The 24,037-nt window shown below is 37.7% G+C and overlaps 1 protein-coding gene across 1 annotated transcript in view; it reads right to left on the reverse strand.

Moving 5' to 3' along the window:
* Positions 1-305: 305 nt before the first annotated feature.
* The window catches only part of ABCB7 (ATP binding cassette subfamily B member 7), a 101,906-nt gene continuing 78,174 nt past the window's right edge, over positions 306-24,037 (reverse strand). The window contains exons 13-15 of the mRNA XM_024555277.4: positions 20,112-20,215; positions 17,939-18,046; positions 306-4,077 (exon numbers count right to left, since the gene is read on the reverse strand). Coding sequence (XP_024411045.1) covers positions 3,862-4,077; positions 17,939-18,046; positions 20,112-20,215 — 428 coding nt within the window. The 3' untranslated portion in view covers positions 306-3,861. The remainder of the gene's footprint in view (positions 4,078-17,938; positions 18,047-20,111; positions 20,216-24,037) is intronic.

The following is a 24,037-nucleotide window of genomic DNA, read 5'->3' on the forward strand; positions in this document are numbered from 1 at the left end:
ATTCAAAATCTATATACTGTACTTAAAGCAGGGAGAAAAGGGACCTTTCTTTAATTTAAGAAAGCTGCCACTGCAAACATATTTAAATGATTGCAACTACTAATCCACAACAAATGTCATATGATATAGCCACATGGTAAAATAAAAGAATTATGAATATACACTGGCAAAAATTGCTACTCACCGACACATCCAGCAATTAGGAAGTATGGGAGCAAGACAGCAGTATGGGCAAAGTAATCCAGAAACAAAGAATCATATAATCTTTAAAACTATCTTGACTTTAAAGCAAAATAATTTTTGTGGGTTTTTTTAAGTATATTTTATTGATTGGCCATACAAAACAACGAAATCTTACCATTTGCAACAACATGGATGGACCTAGGAGATATTTTTTCTTTTTTAAAAAAATATATTTTATTGATTATGCTATTACAGTCGTCCCATTTTTTTCTCCCCTTTTTTCCCCTCCACCCTGTACCCTCCTCCCACCAGCATTCCTTGACCTTAGTCCAAGTCCATGGGTCGTACATATAAGTTCTTTGCCTTCTCCATTTCCCATACTGTTCTTACCCTCCCCCTGTCTATTTTGTACCGACCATTTATGCTTCTTATTCTCTGTACCTTTCCCCCTATTCTCCCCGTTTCTCCTCCTCTCTGATAACCCTCTTTGGGATCTCTATTTCTGTGATTCTATTCCTGTTCTAGTTGTTTGCTTAGTTTGTTTTTGTTTTTGTAGGCTTAGTTGTGAGTTTGTTGTCATTTTATTGTTCATAGTTTTGATCTTCTTTTTTCTAAATAAGCCCCTTTAACATTTCATGTAATAAGGGCTTGGTGATGATGAACTCCTTTAACTTGACCTTATCTGGGAAGCACTTTATCTGCCCTTCCATTCTAAATGATAGCTTTGCTGGATAGAGCAATCTTGGATGTAGGTCCTTGCCTTTCATGACTTGGAATACTTCTTTCCAGCACCTTCTTGCCTGTAAGGTCTCTTTTGAGAAATCAGCTGATAGTCTTATGGGAATTCCTTTGTATGTAAGTTCGATTTTCTGGCAGTTCTGGTTATTTTTTGTTTTTAAATTTGTTGTTTTCCTTCTTTTGGTTGTACAAGGAGGCAAAGTGTATCTACCTATGCCTCCATCTTGGCCAGAAGTTGCAAAATATATTTTGGAATTAGCCATCCTTACACACTGAGCTTTGTCAGTATCTAAGGGAAAAGGCAAAATATTGATCTTAAGGTACACAAAAGGTACAAATCCCTGCAGAGGAAAAGCAAATGCATATTTTGAGTTTGTCCAAATGCTAAGGTTTCTTTCCGATTCTAAGAAATGACCCTCAATTTCAAAATGAGCATATGTGCTCACCAAGATATTTCTATGTTAAAAACCTCCAGGAAGACATCTGGTCCAGTTTTTTTTTTTTATCCCAAATTACCTTGGTTTCAATTTAATTTTTGTCAACTGGAATTCCCTTAGGAAGAAAGTAAATTTTGCAGTCTTTAAAATAGCAACATATAAAAGATTAAACCCTATCCTCTTGCTCCATTTTAACAGCACATATTCCAAAACTGTAGCTTATTTATCACAATACTTTAAAAACTTTGTTGCAGTGCTGATTTAGAAATGTATATATATACTTTATCCTTTTATGTAATACTGCAAAGTAATTGTACTAAAGGCCCTTTGTTCTTGCCCTTTCTTCAGAAAACTTTTCTTTCATTTTAATTTGTCTATTGTTTCACTGTACAGAATCACCTTAATATGATGAAGTTAAGAGAAAAATATTTAAAACTTAGTTATAATTGCTACAAAACCAGTATGTTTGAGGTCACTTTTTATTAGTTGAAAATACTGGTTAATGACCACACTGACCCAATGGTCTAGGAACTACCTCCAGTCATATGAAAAAAAAAGAGGTTTAAATCTCTTATGGGGGAAACTATCCCCACCCTAAAAATATTCCTATCTTTGTTTGAATAATGTCTCTCATATTGCAGAATCACTTTGAATACAACTATTCACACTCAAAATGAGTATTTCTAATGGTTACTTCACTCTTGCCTGCTTGGTTATACAACTAAGCTAAATCACTGTCTATCAGCATCACTGGAAATATATAGAAGGAATTAACAGAAACAAAACTTCTATCTAGACTAACCACATTTCTAGCAATACAGCTGATCTGTTCAAAGGAATTGGTTTTTTTTTTTCCTTCACAAGAGCAATGTCTATGGCTTCAGAGTAAGAAATGTCCAATCTCCAACCCTCTCCATTTTGCAGGTGATTACGCATCTCAGTCTTAACTACAGCTTCAAAAGAAAGATCCTTGATTTAACAAAAAGGAAAAAGGACTCATGGACATGGACAACACTGTGGTGGTTGCTGAGGCAAAGGGTGTATAAGGGAACTAAATGGTAGTGGGAAAAATACAATAAAAGATTACATTAAAAAAAAAAACAAAAGCAAGATCCTGCATTACTTAGCCTGGTGTCAAAGACTGTGAGACACTGGTTTCAAGCTACTGACACTTATCAAACTGCCTTTATAGAACAAAGCTGGACGCTCTAGTTAGATAAGCTGATCTACCCACAAATGACAATACAAAGCAGATGAAAACAGTTGTGTCACCCATAACAAATTATCATTTAAAACACAATAAAACCATAAACCAATAAAATAACTACTTTAAAAACATTTCCGAGAAATAAAGCCTCATTATATACAGTCATGTGGTTAGTCATGAGATACACAGTTTTCCAAGCTGAATGATTACTATCAAACAAATTAAAGCAAATTCAAATTATAAAAGAGAGGAGCATTCTCAGTGAACATATAGCAACATTTTATTAATTATTTCTAGCAGGTAAAACTTGTATATTTCATTTGGGCTACTTTTTGTTATACCAAGCTTAAAGGGACTCATTAAATTACTGAAAAATGAAGAGGAGACCTTGTGATAAAGTAATTCTAAAGTGTCGATACAGATTCCAGTCTCCTATGTATCTCAAGGTCATTAAGAATTTTTAAGCGGATGTCGCTATTTATAGGTGTGACCGTGTGCTCACACATGTGTGCACACATCTCATTTATTTGTTTCTTTTTATAACTTCAGATAACAAAGACAGTGTATTTAAGATGGAAACAGAAAAGGCAATTAACTTCCTAAGCTTTTTAGATCACTCCCAGTATGATATGTCACAAATGACACCAGGGTTTGTAAGTTTTTAAAGAGAAATATATAAATGTTGTCCAAGACAAAAGCAGTATCTCATTTGGGTGGGAAAAAATAAAATTCTCACCACTGGATGACAGTTATAATGCTGGTTAATGATGAACTTGCTACCTAACTAACATGAGAATTAGGTTTTTCCTCAAAAGGTACATAGTAGTAAATATTTTTTAAAGAAACATGAGTACAGATATCTATCACTGAAGTATTTCAGTGGGGGTGGCAAGGAAGAGAAACAATGAACCTGTCTCTTTTTTTAATTTTAAGAAGAAGAAGACACTTTTTATCTAAATTGTCAGCATAAAGAGGGTTTTAAAAACTACCAAAATTTGGAAACCAATCTGATCCATTATCCAATGACTATTGAGCCTCCAAAATGCAAATGGGGTAAAGTCAAATAGTAACAAAAATTGTGATTTGAGCAAAACAAAGGCAGTAACAAGAAACTAATTTGGGGATAAACAGATACCACATTAAATTAGGTTGTGAAAGATATAAAACTCAAATCACCTTTCAAATAAGTCTTATCTAGAAGGAGGAATACAGATAATGGGAATATATAATTTTCTGAATAAAACAATTTTGCTTCAGTGCAAATGTATAGTCAAAAAAGAAAATGTTTCATGTGACTTAGCAGGAACAGTTTCCACAGCCCTTCACACTGTTCACAATTTCTTCTTGTAGTTTCTTCCTTTCCTCTTCTTTGGACAGATTTTCTTTCTTCGCTTGCCACTTGGGGTTATCAGGGCCCTGCACGTAGCTGCTCTGTGTGTGCCACATTTCTGAGTAGATACTGCCAGGCTTAGCAAGCAAACCATGGTGCGTACCACGTTCAGCTACTTTACCCTAAAAGAGCAAAAACAAGAGAAATATAGAGAAAGGCCATAAAACCAGCAAAATAACTGAAAATACATCATAATATTTTCTAACTAAGGGTTTAAGGGTTTTGAAAGATTTGCATTCATTAAAATACTTGTCCCAATTCCTCACCCATAGTATAAGTGGGAACCTTCGAGGTAGGAATATGGTTTCTTCACTGGTGAGCTATCAGTTCAGTGAACAAACAAAGAGCTATAAAATTCCACGTAACGTAAACTGTTTCACTTAAAGCAAATAAAATGTTAATGTTTAATTTTACATTTCGAAGGGCAGAAAAAGAATGTAAAATTTTAAAAGGTGGTATTTTCTATAATCAATAAATATTTAAATCAAAATCACTGTTATTTATACAGAGATTTAAAAGAATTAAAAATAATATCCCCCAATCCTTATGTGTACTTTGAAATAAAAAAGATTTCTCCAGGAAAAGTTCCATTTCTCCAGTAGCTATTTTTGTTAACAATGGCTATTAACTTAACCTTGCAGAGATTTGGTACAGATTCCAAACTCTTATTTATAATTAATTGGTCTCTTGACAGCTACTCTTAAAACATGCTGACAGACAAAAGGAATTCTGTCACTTTTACCGATATTCCTGGTGATAGGACCTTTACAAATACATCGTTAAGCAAAATAACCAAAATTTGTGCGCACTTCTGAGTGGTCAACTTAAGGCTCCTCTTTGATTGCTGGCTGGGCAGTCTAAGAAAGAACTATTTTGCTCAGCTATTTCAATTTCCCCGGACCCTAAAGAATGTAGTTCTCAATCTTGGTATGTAGAGACCACTTCATTGGCACAAAACTATCTATGGATTTCATTATTTTATACTTTTCCATTTATCACTGTAAAAAAAAAATCCTCAATGAAAACATCATCAAAACCTATTAGCATAAATGAAATTATTTTTATGGAAACATCAAGGAAGCAAATCACAAATAATTTTGCCTACAATGAACTGTATAGAATATATTTTAAATTATATTTGTATTAAAGCACAAATGTACACAGCTTAAAAAGTCAAGTAATATTGCAAAGCTTGTAATAAAAAGAACAGTCTTTTCCCGCCTTCTCTGCACACGAGTATCTCCTTCCTAGCCCAAAGTCATAGCTACTTCTTCCTGTATTCACACACACATATACACACATGTACACAGATACACACAAATGGTTTTCAAGTTACAATGGGGTTATGTCCTGAGAACCCCATTCTAAGTTTAAAATATTGTAATTCAAAAATGCATTTAATATACCTAACCAACCAAACACCACAGCTTAGCCTACCCACCTTACACACGCTCAGAACACAGTATCCAAAAGAACAGGCAACATAATACACTATGGAGCACTGGCTGCTCACCCTCATGATGGCATGCCTGTCACTAGCTCAGGATAAGATCAAAATTCATAGTTCAAGTATGGTTTCTACGGAGTGCACATAACTTGTGCACCATTGTGAAGGTGAAAAATTGTAAGTTGATCCATCGTAAGTTGGGACTGTCTGTATATATGTATATACGTATCACACATACACACACATATGAGATTCAACAGTCTTATAGCATCTCACCTTCCCGCTGCCTCCTTCTTCAGTCTCCTAATAACTGGTTATATCATAGATGTTGTTTAAGTTAATATGCAATGTTTATCTTATTATGACTATGTAAGTATTACATATTGAGTCAAGTAAGTACTATGATTTATATATTTTTTCTATACGATTTTTCAGTCTTCCTGGATATAGAAACTACCTTGTTTTTTCACTTACTTAGTTCTCTCTAAACTTTATCCCAGAATTAAAAAACCTGACTGAACACTACTTTTCTCATAATCAACTATATTAGGAAATCATTTAGTTCAACTCTCCAGCACCCCCAGAGATATTCCTCTCATGGCTTTTAGGGTTTTTTCTTTATTCTAAATTTTGAAATTTTATGATACTATGTCTTGGTGTCTTTTCCTTTTCATTCATTGCAGTGGTTACTTGGTAGGTATTTTGTAAATGGAAATTCATTCTCTGAAGTTTTGGACATATTGGGTTATTATTTCTTTGATGATTCCCGCCCATTTTTCTGATCCTCTCTATAACTACCATTAGTGAGAAGTTGGACCTCTCAGACTAATTCTATCATTTTCTTTTTTTAAATTGTTGTTCAAGTACAATTGTCTCCATTTTCACCCCACCATGCCCCCCACCCCACCCATCCCTGCCTCCCACCCTCGAATTCACCCCCTTTGGTTTTATCCGTATGTCCTTCATACATGTTCCTTGACGGCCCCCCATTATCCCCCTCCCCTGGTTACTGTCAGTTTGTTCTTTATTTCAATGTCTCTGGTTGTATTTTGCTTGCTTGTTTGTTTTGTTGATTAGGTTCCCTTTACAGGTGAGATCATATGGTATTTGTCTTTCTTTATTGTCTCTCTCTTTTTGTTCTACTCTCTGGAAATTTCCTGGACTTTATTTCAGCAGTGACATTTTTCATCTCCAAAATCTCTTGTACTCTGGTTGTTCATTTACATATTTATTTATCACCTTCATTTTTAATTTTTGTGTGTTGCAAGAATAACAATGAAGGTGCACATATAGTTCTCCTAGTTTAGCAATTGTGAATATTCCCACATTTGCTTTCTCTTACTTTATCCTATCTCTAAATTTACAGTATTTTTGATGAATTATCTGAAGATGAGTTACATATATCACTACATGTCAATGCTAAATACTTCCCTAACATGGACCTCCTAAAATTAGGTCTATTCTCCTATATGGCTGGAATATAACTGTATCACACCAAAGAAATACATATAACATATAGTCTATATCCAGATTTCTTAAAATATAGTTTATTGTTTATACTACTACAGTTGTCCCAATTTTCACCCTTTGCCACCCTCCACTGGGCATCTCCCATTCCCTCTGGCAATCAGCCCCCTCCTTACTTCATGCCCATGGGTCATGCCTATTAGTTCTTTGGCTCCTCCATTTCCTATACTGTTCTTAACATCCCCCTGTCTTTTCTGTATCTACTAATTTGTACTTATCAATCTCTGCACCTTTTCCCCCATTCTTCCCCTCCTCCTCCCAACTGACAACCCTCCAAATTATCTCCATATCTAAGATTGTTTCTGTTCTGCTTGTTTGCTTCATTTGCTTTTTAGATTCAATTGTTGATAGTTGTGAAATTATTGCCATTTTAATGTTCATAGTTATGATCTTCTTAAATAAGCCCCTTTAACATTTCATATAATAAGAGCATGGTGATGATGAACTCCTTTAACTTGACCTTGTCTGAGAAGCACTTTATCTGCCCTTCCATTCTAAATAATAGCTTTGCTGGACAGAGTAATCTAGGTTGTAGGTCCTTGCTTTCATCACTTTGAATACTTCTTGCCAGTCCCTTCTAGCCTTCAAAGTTTCTTTTGAGAAATTAGCTGTCAGTCTTATGAGAATTCCTTTGTAGGTAACTCTGTCTTTCTCTTGCTGCTTTTAAGATTCTCTCTCTATCTTTAACCTTTGGCATTTTAATTATGCTGTGTCTCGGTGTGTTCCTGTCTGCATCCATCTTGTTTGGGACTCTCTGTGCTCCCTGGACTTGTATGTCTATTTCCTTCACCAAATTAGGGAAGTTTTCTTTCATTATTTTTCAAATACATTTTCAATTTCTTGCTTTCTCTTCTCCTTCCGGCACCCCTATGATTCAAATGTTGGTACATTTGACATTGTCCCAGAGGCTCCTTAGCCTATTCTAGTTTCTTTTGATGTTTCTTCTTGTTCTGATTTTTTTCTTCCTTATGTTCCAAATCATTGATTTGATTCTCGACTTCATCATACCACTGTTGATTCCCTGTAAATTTTTCATTATTTCACTTAGTGTAACCTTCATTTCTGCATGGGTCTTTTTTATGCTGTTGACGTACCCAGTGAGTTCCTTGAGCATCCTTATAACCAGTGTTTTGAACTCTGCATCTGATTGCTCATCTCCATTTTGTTTAGTTCTTTTTCTGGATTTTGTTCTGTTCTTTCATTTAGGTCGTGTTTCTTTGTTTCCTCATTTTGGCAGCCTCCCTGTGTGTGTTTCTTTGTATTAGGTAGAGATGCTTTGACTCCCTGTCCTAATAGAGTAGCCTATTGTAGAAAAGGGCACTGGTAGGTTGGATGGGGTGGGGCTTTAGGTAATCATCAGGGTGGGTCAACCCATGTGAACCAGGTTGGTGGAATCTCAGATATGGTGTGGCTGCTCTGTGTCTCTGTGTTGGGGAGGGCTCAGAAGGAACAATGTTGCTGCCTGGCCTCTGGAGTTTTTTCCAGGAGGAAGCTGTCACCTGGCACTCACCTGATGCCACATACTTGTTTCTCCCTGTGTGCCACTGGTGCCCTTCCAGCGGCTGTGTGGCTACTGGAGCCCAGAGGGAGTATTTCATAAGTCCTAAGACCAATGTGGGCCCTTTAAGAGGAGACTCCTGAGAATCCTGCAGTTTCTTCTGCTACCCCAACCCCCACTGGTTTTTGCAGCCAGAAGTTATGGGGACTTAACTTCCTGGCACTGGAACCCTGGGCTGGGTGTTCTGGTGTGGGGTGGGATCCCTAAATTTTAAAGTATCCTTCCTGATTGTCATCCACTACACGCAGGTGTGGGATCACCTATTCTGTTTTCCCCCTTCCCACCCTTCTGGATGAATGTGATTCCTTCAATTCCTTGGTTGGCAGACTTCCCTATAGTTCAATTTTCTGACAATTCTGGGTGAGAGTTGTTTTGTAATTTAGTTGTAATTTTTGCTGTGGTTGTGTGATGAGGTGAGCTGTGTTTATTTACACCTCCATCTTGACCGGCAGTCCAATAATGTTCTTTTTTGTTTTGTTTTAAATATATTTATTGATTATGCTATTACAGTTGTCCCATTTCCCCCCCCACTCCACTCCATCCTGCCCAACCCCTCCCTCCCACATTCCCCCCCCATAGTTCATGTCCATGGGTCATACTTATAAGTTCTTTGGCTTCTACATTTCCTACACTATTTTTACCCTCCCCCTGTCTATTTTCCACCTATCACCTATGCTACTTATTCTCTGTACCTTTACCCCCCCTCTCCCCCTCCCACTCCCCTATCGACAACCCTCATGTTCTAGTTGTTTGCCTAGTTTGCTCTTGTTTTTGTTTTAGGTGTGGTCGTTAATAACTGTGAGTTTGCTGTCATTTTTACTGTTCCTATTTTTGATCTTCTTTTTCTTAGGTAACTCCCTTTAACATTTCATATAATAAGGGTTTGGTGATGATGAGCTTCTTTAACTTGACCTTATCTGAGAAGCACTTTATCTTCCCTTCCATTCTAAATGATAGCTTTGCTGGATACAGTAATCTTGGATGTAGGTCCTTGCGTTTAATCTTGGGGAATGTAATTATGATGTGCCTTGTTGTGTTCCTCCTTGGGTCCAGCTTCTTTGGGACTCTCTGAGCTTCCTGGACTTCCTGGAAGTCTATTTCCTTTGCCAGATCGGGGAAGTTCCCCATTATTTGTTCAAATAAGTTTTCAATTTTTTTGTTCTTCCTCTTCTCCTTCTGGCACCCCTATAATTCGGATGTTCGAACGTTTCAAGGTGTCCTGGAGGTTCCTAAACCTCTCCTCATTTTTCCAAGTTCTTGTTTCTTCATTCTTTTCTGGTTGGATGTTTGTTTCTTCCTTCTGGTCCATACCATTGATTTGAGTCCCAGTTTCCTTCTCATCACTATTGGTTCCCTGTACATTTTCCTTTGTTTCTCTTAGCATAGGCTTCATTTTTTCATCTGTTTTTCGAACAGATTCAACCAAGTCTGTGAGCATATTGATAACCAGTGCTTTGAACTGTGCATCCGATAGGTTGGCTATCTCTTCGTCGCTTAGTTGTATTTTTTCTGGAGCTTTGAAGTGTTCTGTCATTTGGGCCATTTTTTGTTTGTTTCCTTGTTTGTTTGTTTGTCTTGGCACGTCTTTTACTTTAAGGGGCGGAGCCTTAGGTGTTCACCGGGGTGGGGTAATGCTGGTCGCTGCGCTGTGACGCTGTACGTGGGGGAGGGGCCGAGTGGGAGCAATGGCGCCTGCCTCACTCTCCTCCGGATTTCAATCTTTCACTCCGATACCCACAATCAAACTGGGCCACTCTGGTGCTGGTTCCCGAGTAAGTGGGCCTGTGCACACTCTAGGCCCCTGTGGGTCTCTCCAGTGACCTCTCCTGTGAGGCTGGGAGTCTCTCCTGCTGCCGCCCCAACCCCCACGGGCGCTTTCAACCAGAGGTTTGAGGCTTTATTTCCCTGAGCTGGAGCCCTGGGTTGCACGGTCTGCTTCGATGCCCGCCGTTCGTCTGGTTTATCTGTGGGCGAATGTGGTGCCGCGGGGTGCTACCCGCCACTCTGCCTGCCCCACTCTCTGCCACTCTGAGTCCGGCCCTCTCGGTTTATCTGTGCAAATGTGGGGCCGCAGGGTCTGCTAGTGCTCGGACTGCCTGCGCCATTTGTCCCACACTCCACCAGTCTCAGTCCCGCCACAGCCACGCGAGTCCTCTCCACCCCGGTGCCCGTCTCCGCCCCTCCTACCAGTCTGGATGAATGTTTATTTTTTATTTCCTTGGTGCTGGACTTCCTTGCCGTTCGATTCTCTGTCAGTTCTGGTTGTGCGAGAAGGCGCAGTGTGTCTACCTACGCCGCCATCTTGGTTCCGAGAGCCCAATAATGTTCTTTTTATATATATATATATATATATATATATATATATATTTTTTTTTTTTTCCATCCAGGATTTAATCAGGATCCACACATTGGATTTATAACTATCTTAGTCTTTGCAGGTGTGTATATGACACTGACATCTATAAAATATCCAGGCTTGTTTATTTAAAGAGTGCCCTTCGGATTGTATTTGTCTAGCTGTTCCTGATTATTAGATCCAAACTAAATATTTTTGGTAGAAATACAGTATAAGTGATGATGTCCTCTGTGCATCATCTCAGGAGGTAAATGGTGTCAATTTGCTCCACGATTAATAAAATTGTTTCATCACTTGGTTAAGGTAGTGTCTACCAGATCTCTACTTTAAAGGTATTCTCTTTGTAATTAATAATTAATCTATAGGTTACATTTTTAAACTGTGTGAATATTCTATTCCCCAATACTTTTTCACCATATAGTTTTAGCAACCAGTGATGATCTTCACCTAAATCAATCATTACAATGGTTGTTGAAAAATGTGATTTTTCTAAATTTATCACCTTTTCAACATGTATTAGTTAGCATTCTTCTTAAAAAGGACCTTTCCCTTTCCCCATGATACTTTTCTTTAAAGTATTACTATGGAACTATACTTTAGTTTTTATTTATTATGTTGTAATTCATTAGTATCATTATTCTTTTTGATGTTCAAACTACCCTACATTTGGCCAGTGAGAACTCATTCAAAATGGTTCCTGTATCCTTGTTATATATCTTCATTATTTTCACTGCCTCAAAGATAGAATCAGCTCTTTCTAGCTGGTGCCAAGCCATGGGCATCTCTCGGGACAACTGTCACAAGCGCCGCAAGACTGGGGGGCAAGAGGAAGCCCTACCACCAGAAGTGAAAATATGAGCTGGGGCGCCCTGCGGCCAACACTAAGGTTGGCCCCCAGCGCATACACACAGTTCGGGTGCAACAAGAAGTACCGAGCCTTGAGGCTGGACGTGGGCAACTTCTCCTGGGGCTCAGAAGTGTTCTATGTGCAAAACAAGGATTATTGATGTTGTCTACAATGCATCCAACAACGAACTTGTTGGTTCTGAACCAAGACCCTGGTAAAGAACTGCGTCGTGCTCACTGACAGCACACTGTACCGACAGTGGTAGGAGTCCCACTATGCACTGTCCCTGGGCTGCAAGAAGGGGGCCAAGCTGACTCTTGAAGAGGAAGAGATTTAAAAAAAATGATCAAAGAAAATTCAGAAGAAATATGATGAAAGGAAAAAGAACGCCAAAATCAGCAGTCTTCTGGAAGAGCAGTTCCAGCAGGGCAAGCTTCTTGCATGCATCACTTCAAGACCAGTGTGGCCGAGCAGATGGCTACATATTAGAAGGCAAGGAGCTGGAGTTCTATCTGAGGAAAATTAAGGCCCGGAAAGGGAAATATATCCTCCTCCCTCCTTTCTGGCATGTTAAAAAAAAAAAAACTAGACTCATGTAATAAAGAGTCATTCTAGGATTAAAAAAAAAAAAATCAGCCATTCATTTCTCTAAGGAGTCTTGATTCCTTTTAATAAGAAATGGTATTTAGTGCCCAAGACCTATTTGCTAGTGTTATTCACTGCTACTGATTTCACTGCTTCTAGGCCATTTTAGTAAATAGGGTAAGGAAATTTTTTAAATCATAAATTCATATTAATAATTCTGTCCCAATATAATATCACAAGGGTCCTCCTCTTTTTCTCCTATTCTGAATTTGTATCTTTCTCCTATCAAGTAAAACCTGTTTCCAAACAACATTAAAATATTTACTCATGTGCTCAGTCTTGCAATACACACTAAAGTTTCAAAATGGCCACTCCCATATTTAGAGTTATTTATGTCCATATATTCCACTACAGTAAATAATCAGAATAATATAATTAAAAGTTAATTCTAATTTTTCTACTGCATGGTTATGTTACAGTGTGTTACGCAGTTAGTTTTCTTTTAATACCTTTTCACTGGGCAACTATCAGTTTTCTGTTTCTATGAGTTTGTCTTTGTTTTGTTTTGTTTTTTTTTCATTTGCTTTGCTTCTTCAGATTTCATACATAAGTAAACTCGTACAGCGTTTGTCTTTCTCTGTCTGACTTATGTCACTTAACATGATAGCCTCTAGGTCCATCCATGTTGTTGCAAACGGCAAGATTTCATTCTTTTTCTATTGCTGACTAGTGTCCAATTGTGTATATGTGTGTGTATACACACACACACACACACACACATCACATCTTTATTCACTCATCTATTGATGGACACCTAGGCTGAGTCCATATTTTGGCCACTGTAAATAATGCTAAGTGAATATATGGATGCATACATCTTATCGAATTAGTATTTGTTTTTCTTGGATTCCAGTCTATTACATGAGTGGAATCGCTGGTTCATATAATAGTTCTATTTTTAATTTTTTTGAGAAATCTTGATACTGTTTTCCATAATGGATGCACCTATTTATAATCCCACCAACAGTGCATGAGGGTTCCCTTTTCTCCATGTCATTGATGACACTTGTTAATGGTTGACTTTTTGATAATACCCATTCTGACAGGTGTGAGGTGATTTCTCATTGTGGTTTTAATTTGCATTTCCTTAATGATTAGTGATGTTAAGCATGTTTTCATATGTCTGTTGGCCATCTCTATGTCTTCTTTGGAGAAATGTCTCATGTCCACTCACCATTTTGATTGGGTTATTTTTGTTATGGAGTTGGATGAGCTCCTTATATATTTTGGATATCAACATCTAATAGGATAAATCATTCACCAAGATGATATTCATTCATCCCATCTATATCTATACAGTCTATTTTAAGGTCATAAGCATTGAAGTTCAAACACATCCTAAAAGCACCAGCATTTTATTCCCCACTCCACCAATTATGTTATTGATATCATATTGTATATCTTTTTGTTTTGTGTATCCTAATTATTTTTTGTAGTTGTTAATTTGCTACTTTTGTCTTTTAACTGTTATATTAGCTTTTTAAGTGGCTGATTCACTGTTAATTCTCTACTTGCTTTTACCTGTCAGATTTTTTCTTTCTTATAGTTTCTTATTTCAGGTTATGACCTTTTCTGAATAAAAACCCTTTAAGATTACTTGTAAAGCCGGTTTAGCGGTGATGAACTCCCTTGTTTTTGCCTGTCTGGAAAACTCTCTCTCCTTCAATTATAACAATAACTTTGCTAGGTATAGTATTTCTAGGTTGTAAGTTCCTTTCTTTCAGCACTTTAACCATTCCCTGACATTCCCTTCTGGCCTGTAAAGTTACTGCTGAGAAATTAGCTGACAGACTTTCGGGGTTTCCCTTGTATGTGACTTGTTTTCCCTGCTGCCTTCAAGACTATCTCTTTACCCTTAAATTCTGCCACTTTAATTACAAAATGTCTCGGTGTGGGCCTCTTTGGGATCAATCATCTTGTTTGGAACTCTTTGTGCTTCTGGGACCTGAATATGTTTCCTTCACCAGATTGGGACTTTTTTCAGCCATTATTTCTTCAAATATACTCTCTCCTCCCTTTTCTCTCTTCTCCTGGTATCCCTATAATATGAATGCTAATGTGCTTGATGTCGTCACAAAGGTCCCTTATACTACACTTATTTTTGAAAATTATTTTTCTTTTTGCTATTTTCATTGGGTGATTTCCACTATTCTGTCTCCAGGTCACTAATCTGTTCTTCTGTATTAAATCTGCTGTCAATTCTTTGTAGTGTATTTTTCATTTCAGTTATTGTATTCTCTATCTCTGATTGGTTCTTTATTATATTTCCTAACTCTCTGCTCAAGTTCTGAGTTTCTCTATCGTACTCTCAAGTTTGTTGAACATCCTTATAGCCATTTCTTTGAACTCTTTATAAGGGAATTACTTATCTCAATTTCATTAGGATTTTTTTTTTCTCGGTCTTATTCTTGTTCCTTCCTTTGGAGCATAACACTTTGTCTTATTTTGTTTGACTTCCTCTGTTCGTTCCTATAATATAGGTGAGATAGGTATCTCTCCCAATCTTGAAAAAGTGGTCTTCTGTAGAAGTGGCCTCTGTGTAGACTGGGTGCAGGTTGGTTTTGGTAGGCTGGTTCAAGTTGGGCCAGGCGTGTGTGGCACCAGCGTTGCAGCCTGGCCAGAAGGAGCGGGTTAGGGGCAGGGCAGCCTGGTGTGCACACATGTGTGGTAGCTCCCTGTTGTTCTAGCTGTTTGCCCACTGAATGGAGTCATGACGGGGCAGCCCTGTGGGCGTACAAAGCAGCGTCCCAGTGCGAGTACCGCAGTACCCTGTTGGACCCGCTGAATCAAGCTCCAGGTCAAGGGTAGGGCTGTGTATGCAAGTGAAAGCACTCTGTTGTTACTGCTGGAGCCAGCTCTGGGTAGGTTGGCCAGGAATGCACTAAGGTGGCCTTGTAGGTCAGTCAGAGCACATGGATAGAGTTCCTGCCTGCCTTATCCAAGTGGAGGGAGCGGAAAACAATGGCACTCAAAGATGCCTCCTATCCTGGAGAGTTTCCTTAGATCCTAGAGAAGTCTCACGGTTCCCCAACCTTCTGTGTGTGGTCTCTCTCTCATTTGTTGTACAGAAGCTGTTTAATTGGCCCTCAGTTGTCTCAGGAGGAACTGCTGTAAACACAGGCGTACATTCAGTGTGTCCGCGGGAGAAGGCGAGCTCACTGTACTGTGCTGCCACCCTAGACCCGCTTCCTGTGTATGCAATTATTTTCATTTCTTTCTGATTGTATTCAGTTTTTGTTCTTCCCCATCCTTGTTGCTTTTTAAACTTTGAATATATGAAAGCATTAGCATGGTTCAAATGTAAAAATAATATAAAAAGTATAATCAGGAAAGTCTTGTTCTCTCTCCTATCTCTTCTATCCCTTTTCTCTCCCCACCCTGTAGGTAGCCAATTTCTTTAGTTTCTAGTTTATCCTCCATAAGTTTCTTTTTGCAGGAATAAGTAAATATACATTTGTTCTTTCCCCCATCCTTCCTGCAAAAAGTAACACACCATCTACTTTTTTGCATCTTTTTCTCTTTCCATTAACAACATATCCTGAAACATGCCCCATAGAACTCTCCCTTACTTGTTTTAACAGCATTTTTCCTTGTTTTAGAATGCTATATTTTCCATGACCTCCAAGAGTAATTATATTTTTAAGTTTTCTTATGCTCACTGCACTGTCTAAATTTTCTACTGCATTCTTTTGTTTCTGTTTGGTTTGGAGGTCTTCCTTCATTATCCACGGACACTTAAGAACTGTGCATTAAGAAGCTGACTGGAAACTTTATGCATAGGAGTGGGCTTTCCAACAGCTGGCTTTCACTGTAGGACGACCACATGGGTGCCTGGTCATTTTGTTGGGGTCCCCAAATTCAAAAACCTTTTTACCTAGGGCTCCTATTTTTTTCCAGAAATGAATCCTCCAATCATCTCATGATGAGGGAAGGAGTAATGACAACAGAAATAAACCACTGGTTGGCAAGGTTCTTGGACCCGGTGGCACAAGAGGGTGTGCGATCTTGTTTTTTGGTGTGTTTTGATTCCCAGTGAATCTCGCCCCTCTTGGTTAATTTGCCTGGTAACTTTCATGTGTCCAGAGCTTCTCTGACTCAGCTTCCCGACAACCAAAACTCTAGCCTCTTGCCAAGGCTAGGGAATGGTAATCACCAGGCTGTGGGGGATGAAGAAGGGCCTGGGGACGCCATCTCTTAGGTAAACTCAATACTAATACTACAAGAGACTGCTGACGAGATGAATGAGATCACATTAGTTTCACTAGAAAATAAAAATCTCTGATCTTCATAATGAAGCAATTACAAAACCATCAAATTATAAACCCAAAGAGATTTTAGATGCAGGTGCTATAATCATTAATGAATTAGTTCCAATTATAATCCAAACACCAAGCGGCAATGTTGTGATATAACCGTATATACTGTGAACCTCATGGCATGAAGCAGGGAAGCACATGACTAAAATACTTCTAACATTTTATACTCATAAGAAAGGGCTTGATCGTATTGGAAGGCTTAGTAAAAAGCACAAAACAGCAGATTTTATTTCAGATTATTGAACCTCAATGAGATAATAAAGCATATGCACACAATTTCCCATAAACGATTCTGGTACAGTCATATTGGGGGGAAAATCACTTCATTTCCTAATGAATGGAAGCAGTGATGAACAAATAAACAGAAGGACCTAGGGTCTGCAGTGCCTAGGTAACCTATAAAGGGAATAATATATATACACCGCAGAACTGAACATCCTATCAAAAATTTTATTGGCACGAAAAATTCTCTCAATAAATTAATATAGAAAGCATATGAGAATGTGTTGTTTCTCCCTTAATTCCCAGTACTCAACCTTTTGAAATGATAAAAAATTGAAGGTTTACTTATTAGAAGGGAAAGATAATCATAATAAAGGCTGAATGGGAGGTGAAAAACCGAACAATGTTAGACGTCTCAAGTACTAGGGGGTGGGAATAAGTCCTTACAGGAAGGAGAAGAGAAAATCTATTACACTTTTCAAATCTACCGATGACAACTGTGGTACCCTGATTTGTTTAGAACATTTAGAAAGCACACTTTTATACTAATTCCCTCAGAAGACAGAAAGTGCGTTGTCCATTTTGTTACTTTCCCCATGAGGAAAAAGATAAAATGGCCATGTTTTAAAATGACCAGTTTACTTTATGATATTTTATTTTAGATATAGAGTATGCACAGATATTAGGAAAAAATAAAAATATAAAATACAGTCAAGACTCGGAGCAAAGATTCTCTATGTAGGAAAAATGAATGAAGTAAAATTATCTTATAATATGTACATCCTTTAAAACCTGCTTCTAGCATATGAAGATTTAATGCTTTCCTGATCTACCTTTGCTTTTAATACTTTAATAAAGAGTAAGTTAATACAGTTTATTCCTTCTTGGATGTGACATGCATTATTTAGTATCAAAAGGAAGTAAAAACAGAAGCCTATCAAAATTCAATCTCATTCAAAGAACACAAATTCTGTATATTTCTTTCCCCAAAATATTTAATTTGCTTGTGTCTGTTACAATTCCCAATGTTGTTAAAACACTAAACTTTAACGTTAAACTTCTTACCTGATCCAAGACAATGATTTCATCTGCATCAACCACTGTTGACAACCTGTGCGCAATGAAAACGGAAGTTCTGTGTCTGACTGCATCCCTCATGGCACCAAGGATAATCTGCAAGTTGGGCCACAAGAAGAGTGGGATGGGAGAAAAGGTCTATATGTTAGGTAAATGTAAATTTAAATCATCATACATTCCTTAAAGGGACGTATAAAAGGCCAATTAAGTTCACATTATATCAACTTTACACTACTGCCAAATATGTGGCCCAAACTAATAATAACAAAGAGGAGGAGAAAATCGATCAAAAACAAAAAACAAATATGACTACATCGTCCTAGAAAATATTACCTTTAAGATAGGCAACATTTCTTTACATTACACAGTCTGGAAGAAGGTGGATATTTTCTATACTTAAAAACAAACAAACCACAACGGTGAATCCAGTGACATTAGGAGCGTAGCCAGGTACGATGTTTGCCTGGCCAATGAGAGCAAAGATGAAATGAGGAGAAACTCAAGTAATAGGATGCAGAGAAATTTTTTTTAAATGAAGAAAAAATAGGAGAGTCAAAGGGTACGGGATTGTTTGTTTTTCCTTAATTCAAACTCAGAGGACAGAAAGAATGACAAAGACAGTTGTGTGTGTGTAATTTGAAGAACTTCTTTTTGTTCTTCCTCTTTTTCTTAAAGAAAACTTCTTTTTTAAAAGCATTTTGTCTTCTTAATGCATCCTGGAAAATACATTTTTGTTTACTGCCTGTAGAGTATTAGAGACTTACGTATATATACAAGCTGTATTTGGAAACGTGGGTCCTAGTACAGCTAGCTAGTTGGAAACAGCCATGCGGGAGATGAGGATATACTAAATGGCTTCCTACAGATATTTCTAAATATCATATTTATTAAAGAAATAAAATTATCAAGAGTACATGGTTACCCAGGAGAAGAAGACCTTATATTTTACTATTGCACACTGAAAAGAAAGTGCAGTACCAATGCTAAGGAATATCGTGATGTTTTTTTGGGACTCTACTTCTAACCCTCAAGAAATTAAACTCCCTGGACCTATTCAAAAGGACCATAGAAATTTACCAAATCTACTGTAACTCATTCCCTTGGCAGGGCAATGTCTCTGCTACCTCTTCACACACTATGCTCTGTGAGATAATAAAGTTACGTGTCTCAAATAGCGACTGTTAAGACCCTTAAGTTGTGATAAATGTGGATGACATATGTTTAAGGATAAAGTTCTTGTAAATAAATTCCTACTCTGCCTATGAGTGGGGTCCAGTCCTGCTTAAGATTCTCTTGAAATTTATCAAATTCTTATGTTAAACAATTCACTCAGAAATTAAACTGTTTTAAACACATGGCATATCAAATAATGAGCCCTGAGTCTTAACTCTATATGCAAATATTACATCATACATGCTGAAAAACTGAAATTAGGCCTAACCTTCAACACCAGGTTTTAACTATGTATTCAAGTAAGACATAGGTGAATTGAAGCAATTGACAGATAACATCTAGCTATCTTCAGCTGTAGACTAAGGACCTTCGTTCATGAAATTGTCATCGCAGTTAAGACTTTTGTATTTAATACAAGGGTATTGTTAGGAAGTGTAATGTAGTTGGCAGGTAATGCCATGACATCCGTGTCACAGCATCTTGGTATGTCACAACACTTGTGAAATGAACGTAAATTGATATCAGCACTGCAGGCTGGGTGCACCTCTTTTGCCCCTCAGTAAGTTGTTCCATAAGTGAAAGGCTTGCTGGTGTACACTGTACCACAGTCATTCACATGACTCGTTTTAACGAGTGTTAAGTGGCAATAGCAGAGAAACTAAAACCTTCTTCCCTTGTCAGCACACTAGAGAATTCCTACACCTTTGCAAAAGGCAAGGGTAATACAACAAGAGCATAAGTTGCCACACAGTTCCCAAAGAAGACATGTTTGCAAATGGGCTTAACGATGTAATTGTTCGATGCTGGCCGGCATTCTTACTATCAACCCTTGGTATCTGGGGGAAAAAGGACTAGATATTTTGCTCTATAGAACCTCCTACTTCAGTTCACTGACAATACAAAAGAATGTAGCCATTTTACTGAAATTTCCAAGGGGAAAAAGTAAGCATTGATCATTGAAGAACTTTGTATTTTTACAATCATTTACCTCTTCAGTGATTGAGTCTAATGATGAAGTGGCTTCATCATAGAGAATGACTGGAGGGTCCTTCAAAATGGCTCTTGCAATTGCTACTCTTTGCTTTTCTCCCCCTGGTTAAAAAAAAAAAATTAGTTTAAGGAGGCATAACATAAAGACATATTTTATGTTTCTAGTATTTCCATTGAATATAACAACCAACTAATACCTCGAACATTTCTCTCTACTCCTGACCACTGTTCATTTCACTCAGTTGTAAGAGTCTAAGTTTATATATGATATCCTTTGACAAACTACATTCCCTAGAACATAAATGTAATTCTGGACTCTGAGTTCATGGCAGGTGAAACAATGAAGAGGGGAGGTAATAACTTTGATTCCACAATATTCTTCTCACTAGAAATATGCTCATTACATATTACTTTATATGTACCTTATATTACTTCCCAAAGAACAGCACTCAGATAAAAATTTTTCACTAATAGAAAATTAACAAAGCCAAAAACAAATTCAATACATATGCTTGAAATCCTGAAGACATACAGGAACTACTTTAAAGGACACATGGACCAAATCAAGGGGGAGGATGGAGGTGGGGGAGGGAGGGGGGTTCAACTGGGGTGGGGTGGAGGGATAGGGAGAAAAGGCACACAACTGTAATTGAATAACAATAAAAAATTTTAAAAAAAAGAAATCCTGAAGATATAAAACTATGAATATCTAAATTTATCTCTTAACATTAAAAATTACCATTCTGCCCTGGCTGGTGTGGCTCAGTGGATTGAGTGCTGGCCTGCAAACCAAAGGACCACCAGTTTGAATCCTGGTCTAGGGCACATGCCTGCGTTGTGGGCCAGGTCCCCAGTAGGGGGCGCACGAGAAGCAACCACACACTGATGTTGCTCTCCCTCTCTTTCTCCCTCCCTTTCCCTCTCTAAAATAAAATCAAACAAACATTTTTCTTAAAAAACTACCATTCAGCCAGGAATCTCAAGGATTTTGGGTTATAAAGGTATTATTTTCACAGCACTCTTCAAAGTTAAGGGTATATACTAGACACCTCTTATCTCACCTTAGCTATTGGCTACTGGGTCTCTAGAATTTCAGAATTTTAAAACAGAAAGGGCTTTGGGTGGTAAACAAAATGCAATATACAAGTAATATATCATAGAACTGTATGCTTAAGTCCTATATCATTTTATTAACTAATGTCACCTCAATAAATTTAATGAAAAAATAAGGACTTACTTTACCAGAAAGAAAACAGAGGCCCAGAAAAGTTACGTCGTGACTTGCTCAAGGTCACAGAGGAGGCTCTGGTGGAATCTAGACCAGACCTCATTGACTCACAGTCCCATGCTCTTCCTGTCACAAGGTGCAAGCATACATTTATTTCTACATATGCTCCAGTGAAAACGAAGCAATATTAATTTCTTCACTGGGACTGCAGTAGGTCTAAGGTCATCATCAATCTTACACTGAACTATGGTTGGAAGTACAGGCACACTTGTTTCATTGCACTTCGCTTTACTGGATTTCACATATGTTGCAATTTGGTTTTTGCTGTTGTTGTTATTGGGTTGTTTTTTGTTTTTTTTTAACAAATTGAAGGTTTGTGACAACCACACATCAACCAAGTCAATTGGTGCCATTTTTCCAACAGCATTTGTTCACTTTCTATATCTGTGTCACATTTTGGTAATTCTTGCAATATTTCCAACTTTTTCATTGTCATTATTATAATTATTATTTTTGTTAGTGTGACCTCTGATCAGTGATCTTTGATGCTACTACTGTAATTGCTTTGGGGCACCACGAACCACGCCCATGTCAGATGATGAACTTAGTCAAAAAATGTTGTGTTTGTTCTGACTGCTCCACCAGCCGACCACTCCCTCATCTCTCCCCCTCTCCTTGGAACTCCCTGAAACACAACATTGAAATTAGGCCAGTTAATAACCTTATAATGGCCTCCAAGTGTTCAAGAGAAAAAAGTACTCACACAATCTCTCACTTTAAATGAAAAGCTAGCACTAATTCGGCTCAGTCAGGTGTTGAAAGCTGAGATAGGCTGAAAGTTATGCCTCTTGTGCCAAACAGTTAGCCATGTTGTGAATGCAAAGGGAAAGTTCTTAAAGGAAATTTAAAGTGCTACTCCAGTCAACACAAATGATAAGAAAGTGAAACAGCCTTATTGCTAATATGAACACTTTAGTGGTCTGGATAGAAAATCAAACCAGCCACAGCATTCCCTGAAGCCAAAGTCTAATCCAGAGCAAGGCACTAACTCTCTTCAATTCTGTGAAGGCTGAGAGAGGAGGAATGAAAGTCTGAATCTAGTAGAGGTTGGTTCATGAAGTTTAAGGAAAGAACCAGTCTCCATAACATAGAGGTGCATGGTGAGGCAGCAAGTGCTGATGTAGAAGCTGCAGCAAGTCCTCCAGATCTAAGTAAGATAGCTAATGAAGGTGGCTACACTAAACAACAGATTCGCAATGCACACAAAACGGCCTTCCTTCTATTGGAAGAAGATGCCATGTAGGACTTTAAATGAAACAACAAAACCTGGATGATAGTACATTTGTTTACAACTTGGTTTACTGAATATTTTAAGCCCACTATTGAACTTATTCCTCAGAAAAAAAGATTTCTTTCAAAAATACTGCTCATTGACAATGCACCTGTTCACCCAAGCGCTCTGATGAAGATGTACAGTGAGATTAATGTTGTTTTCATGCCTGCCAACACAACATCCAGTCTGCAGCGCACGGATCAAGGAGTAATTTTGACTTTCAAGTCTTATAAAGCTGCCATAGGCAGTGATTCCACTGATGGACCTGAGCAAAGTCCACTGGAAACCTTATGGAAAGGAGTTGCCATTCTAAAGGTCATTAAGAACATTCGTGATTCATGGGAAAAGGTCGAAACATCAGCATTAACAGGAATTTGGAAGAAGTTGATTCCAACCCTCATGGATAACTTTGAGGGGTTCAAACCTTCAGTAGAGGAAGTGACTACAGGTGTGATGGAAATGGCATGACAACTAGAATTAGAAGTGGAGCCTGAACATGTGACTGAACTGCCACAATCTCATGATAAACCTGTAACAGATGGGGAGTTACTTCTTATGGACGAGCAAAGAAAAGTGGTTTCTTCAGATGGAATTTACCCCTGGTGAAGATACTGTGAATATTACTGAAATAACAACAAAGGATTTAGAATATTTCATAAACTTAGTTGATGAAGCTGCAGCAGGTCTGAGAGGATTGACTCCAACTTGAAACAAGCTCCACAGTCGGTAAAATGCTATTAAACAGCATCACATGCTACAGAAAAATGGTCTGTGAAAGGAAGAGTCAAGCGAGGAGGCAAGCTTCACTGTTATTTTATTTAGCCACCCCAAACTCCAGCAACTACCAGAGCTGATCAGTCAGCAGCCATTAACAACGCGGCAAGACCCTCCATCAGCAAAAAGATTATGACTAACTGAAAGATCAGATGATTGTTAGTATTTTTAGCAATAAAACATTTTAAAATTAATGTATGTATATTAAGACATAATTCTATTGTGTATTTAACAGATTATAGTGTAATGTAAACTTAACATTTATATGTCCTGGAAAACAAACAAAAAAAAATCATGTGACTCTCTTTGTTGTGATATTTCACTTTATTGCAGGGCTCTGGAACCAAACCCAAAATATCTTCGAGGTATGACTATGTAGAAAATGGGGCTTTGCTGAATATGCCCATTTTGGCTTCTTTTTTGGTCCGGTATCCATTAGTTTATTAATGTCTGAAAAAACTATTTTTTAGCTTCAGTAACCTCTTTAGGAAACAAGTTCCACTTTTTGATTATCTGGTATACCAAGTATTATTTCATTTTTACTTGTTCTACAATTATTTTCAACTTGTAAAAGGGGCTCCTTATATGT

Source organism: Desmodus rotundus, chromosome X (assembly GCF_022682495.2).
Source record: "Desmodus rotundus isolate HL8 chromosome X, HLdesRot8A.1, whole genome shotgun sequence".
In the NCBI taxonomy this organism is placed as follows: domain Eukaryota; kingdom Metazoa; phylum Chordata; class Mammalia; order Chiroptera; family Phyllostomidae; genus Desmodus; species Desmodus rotundus.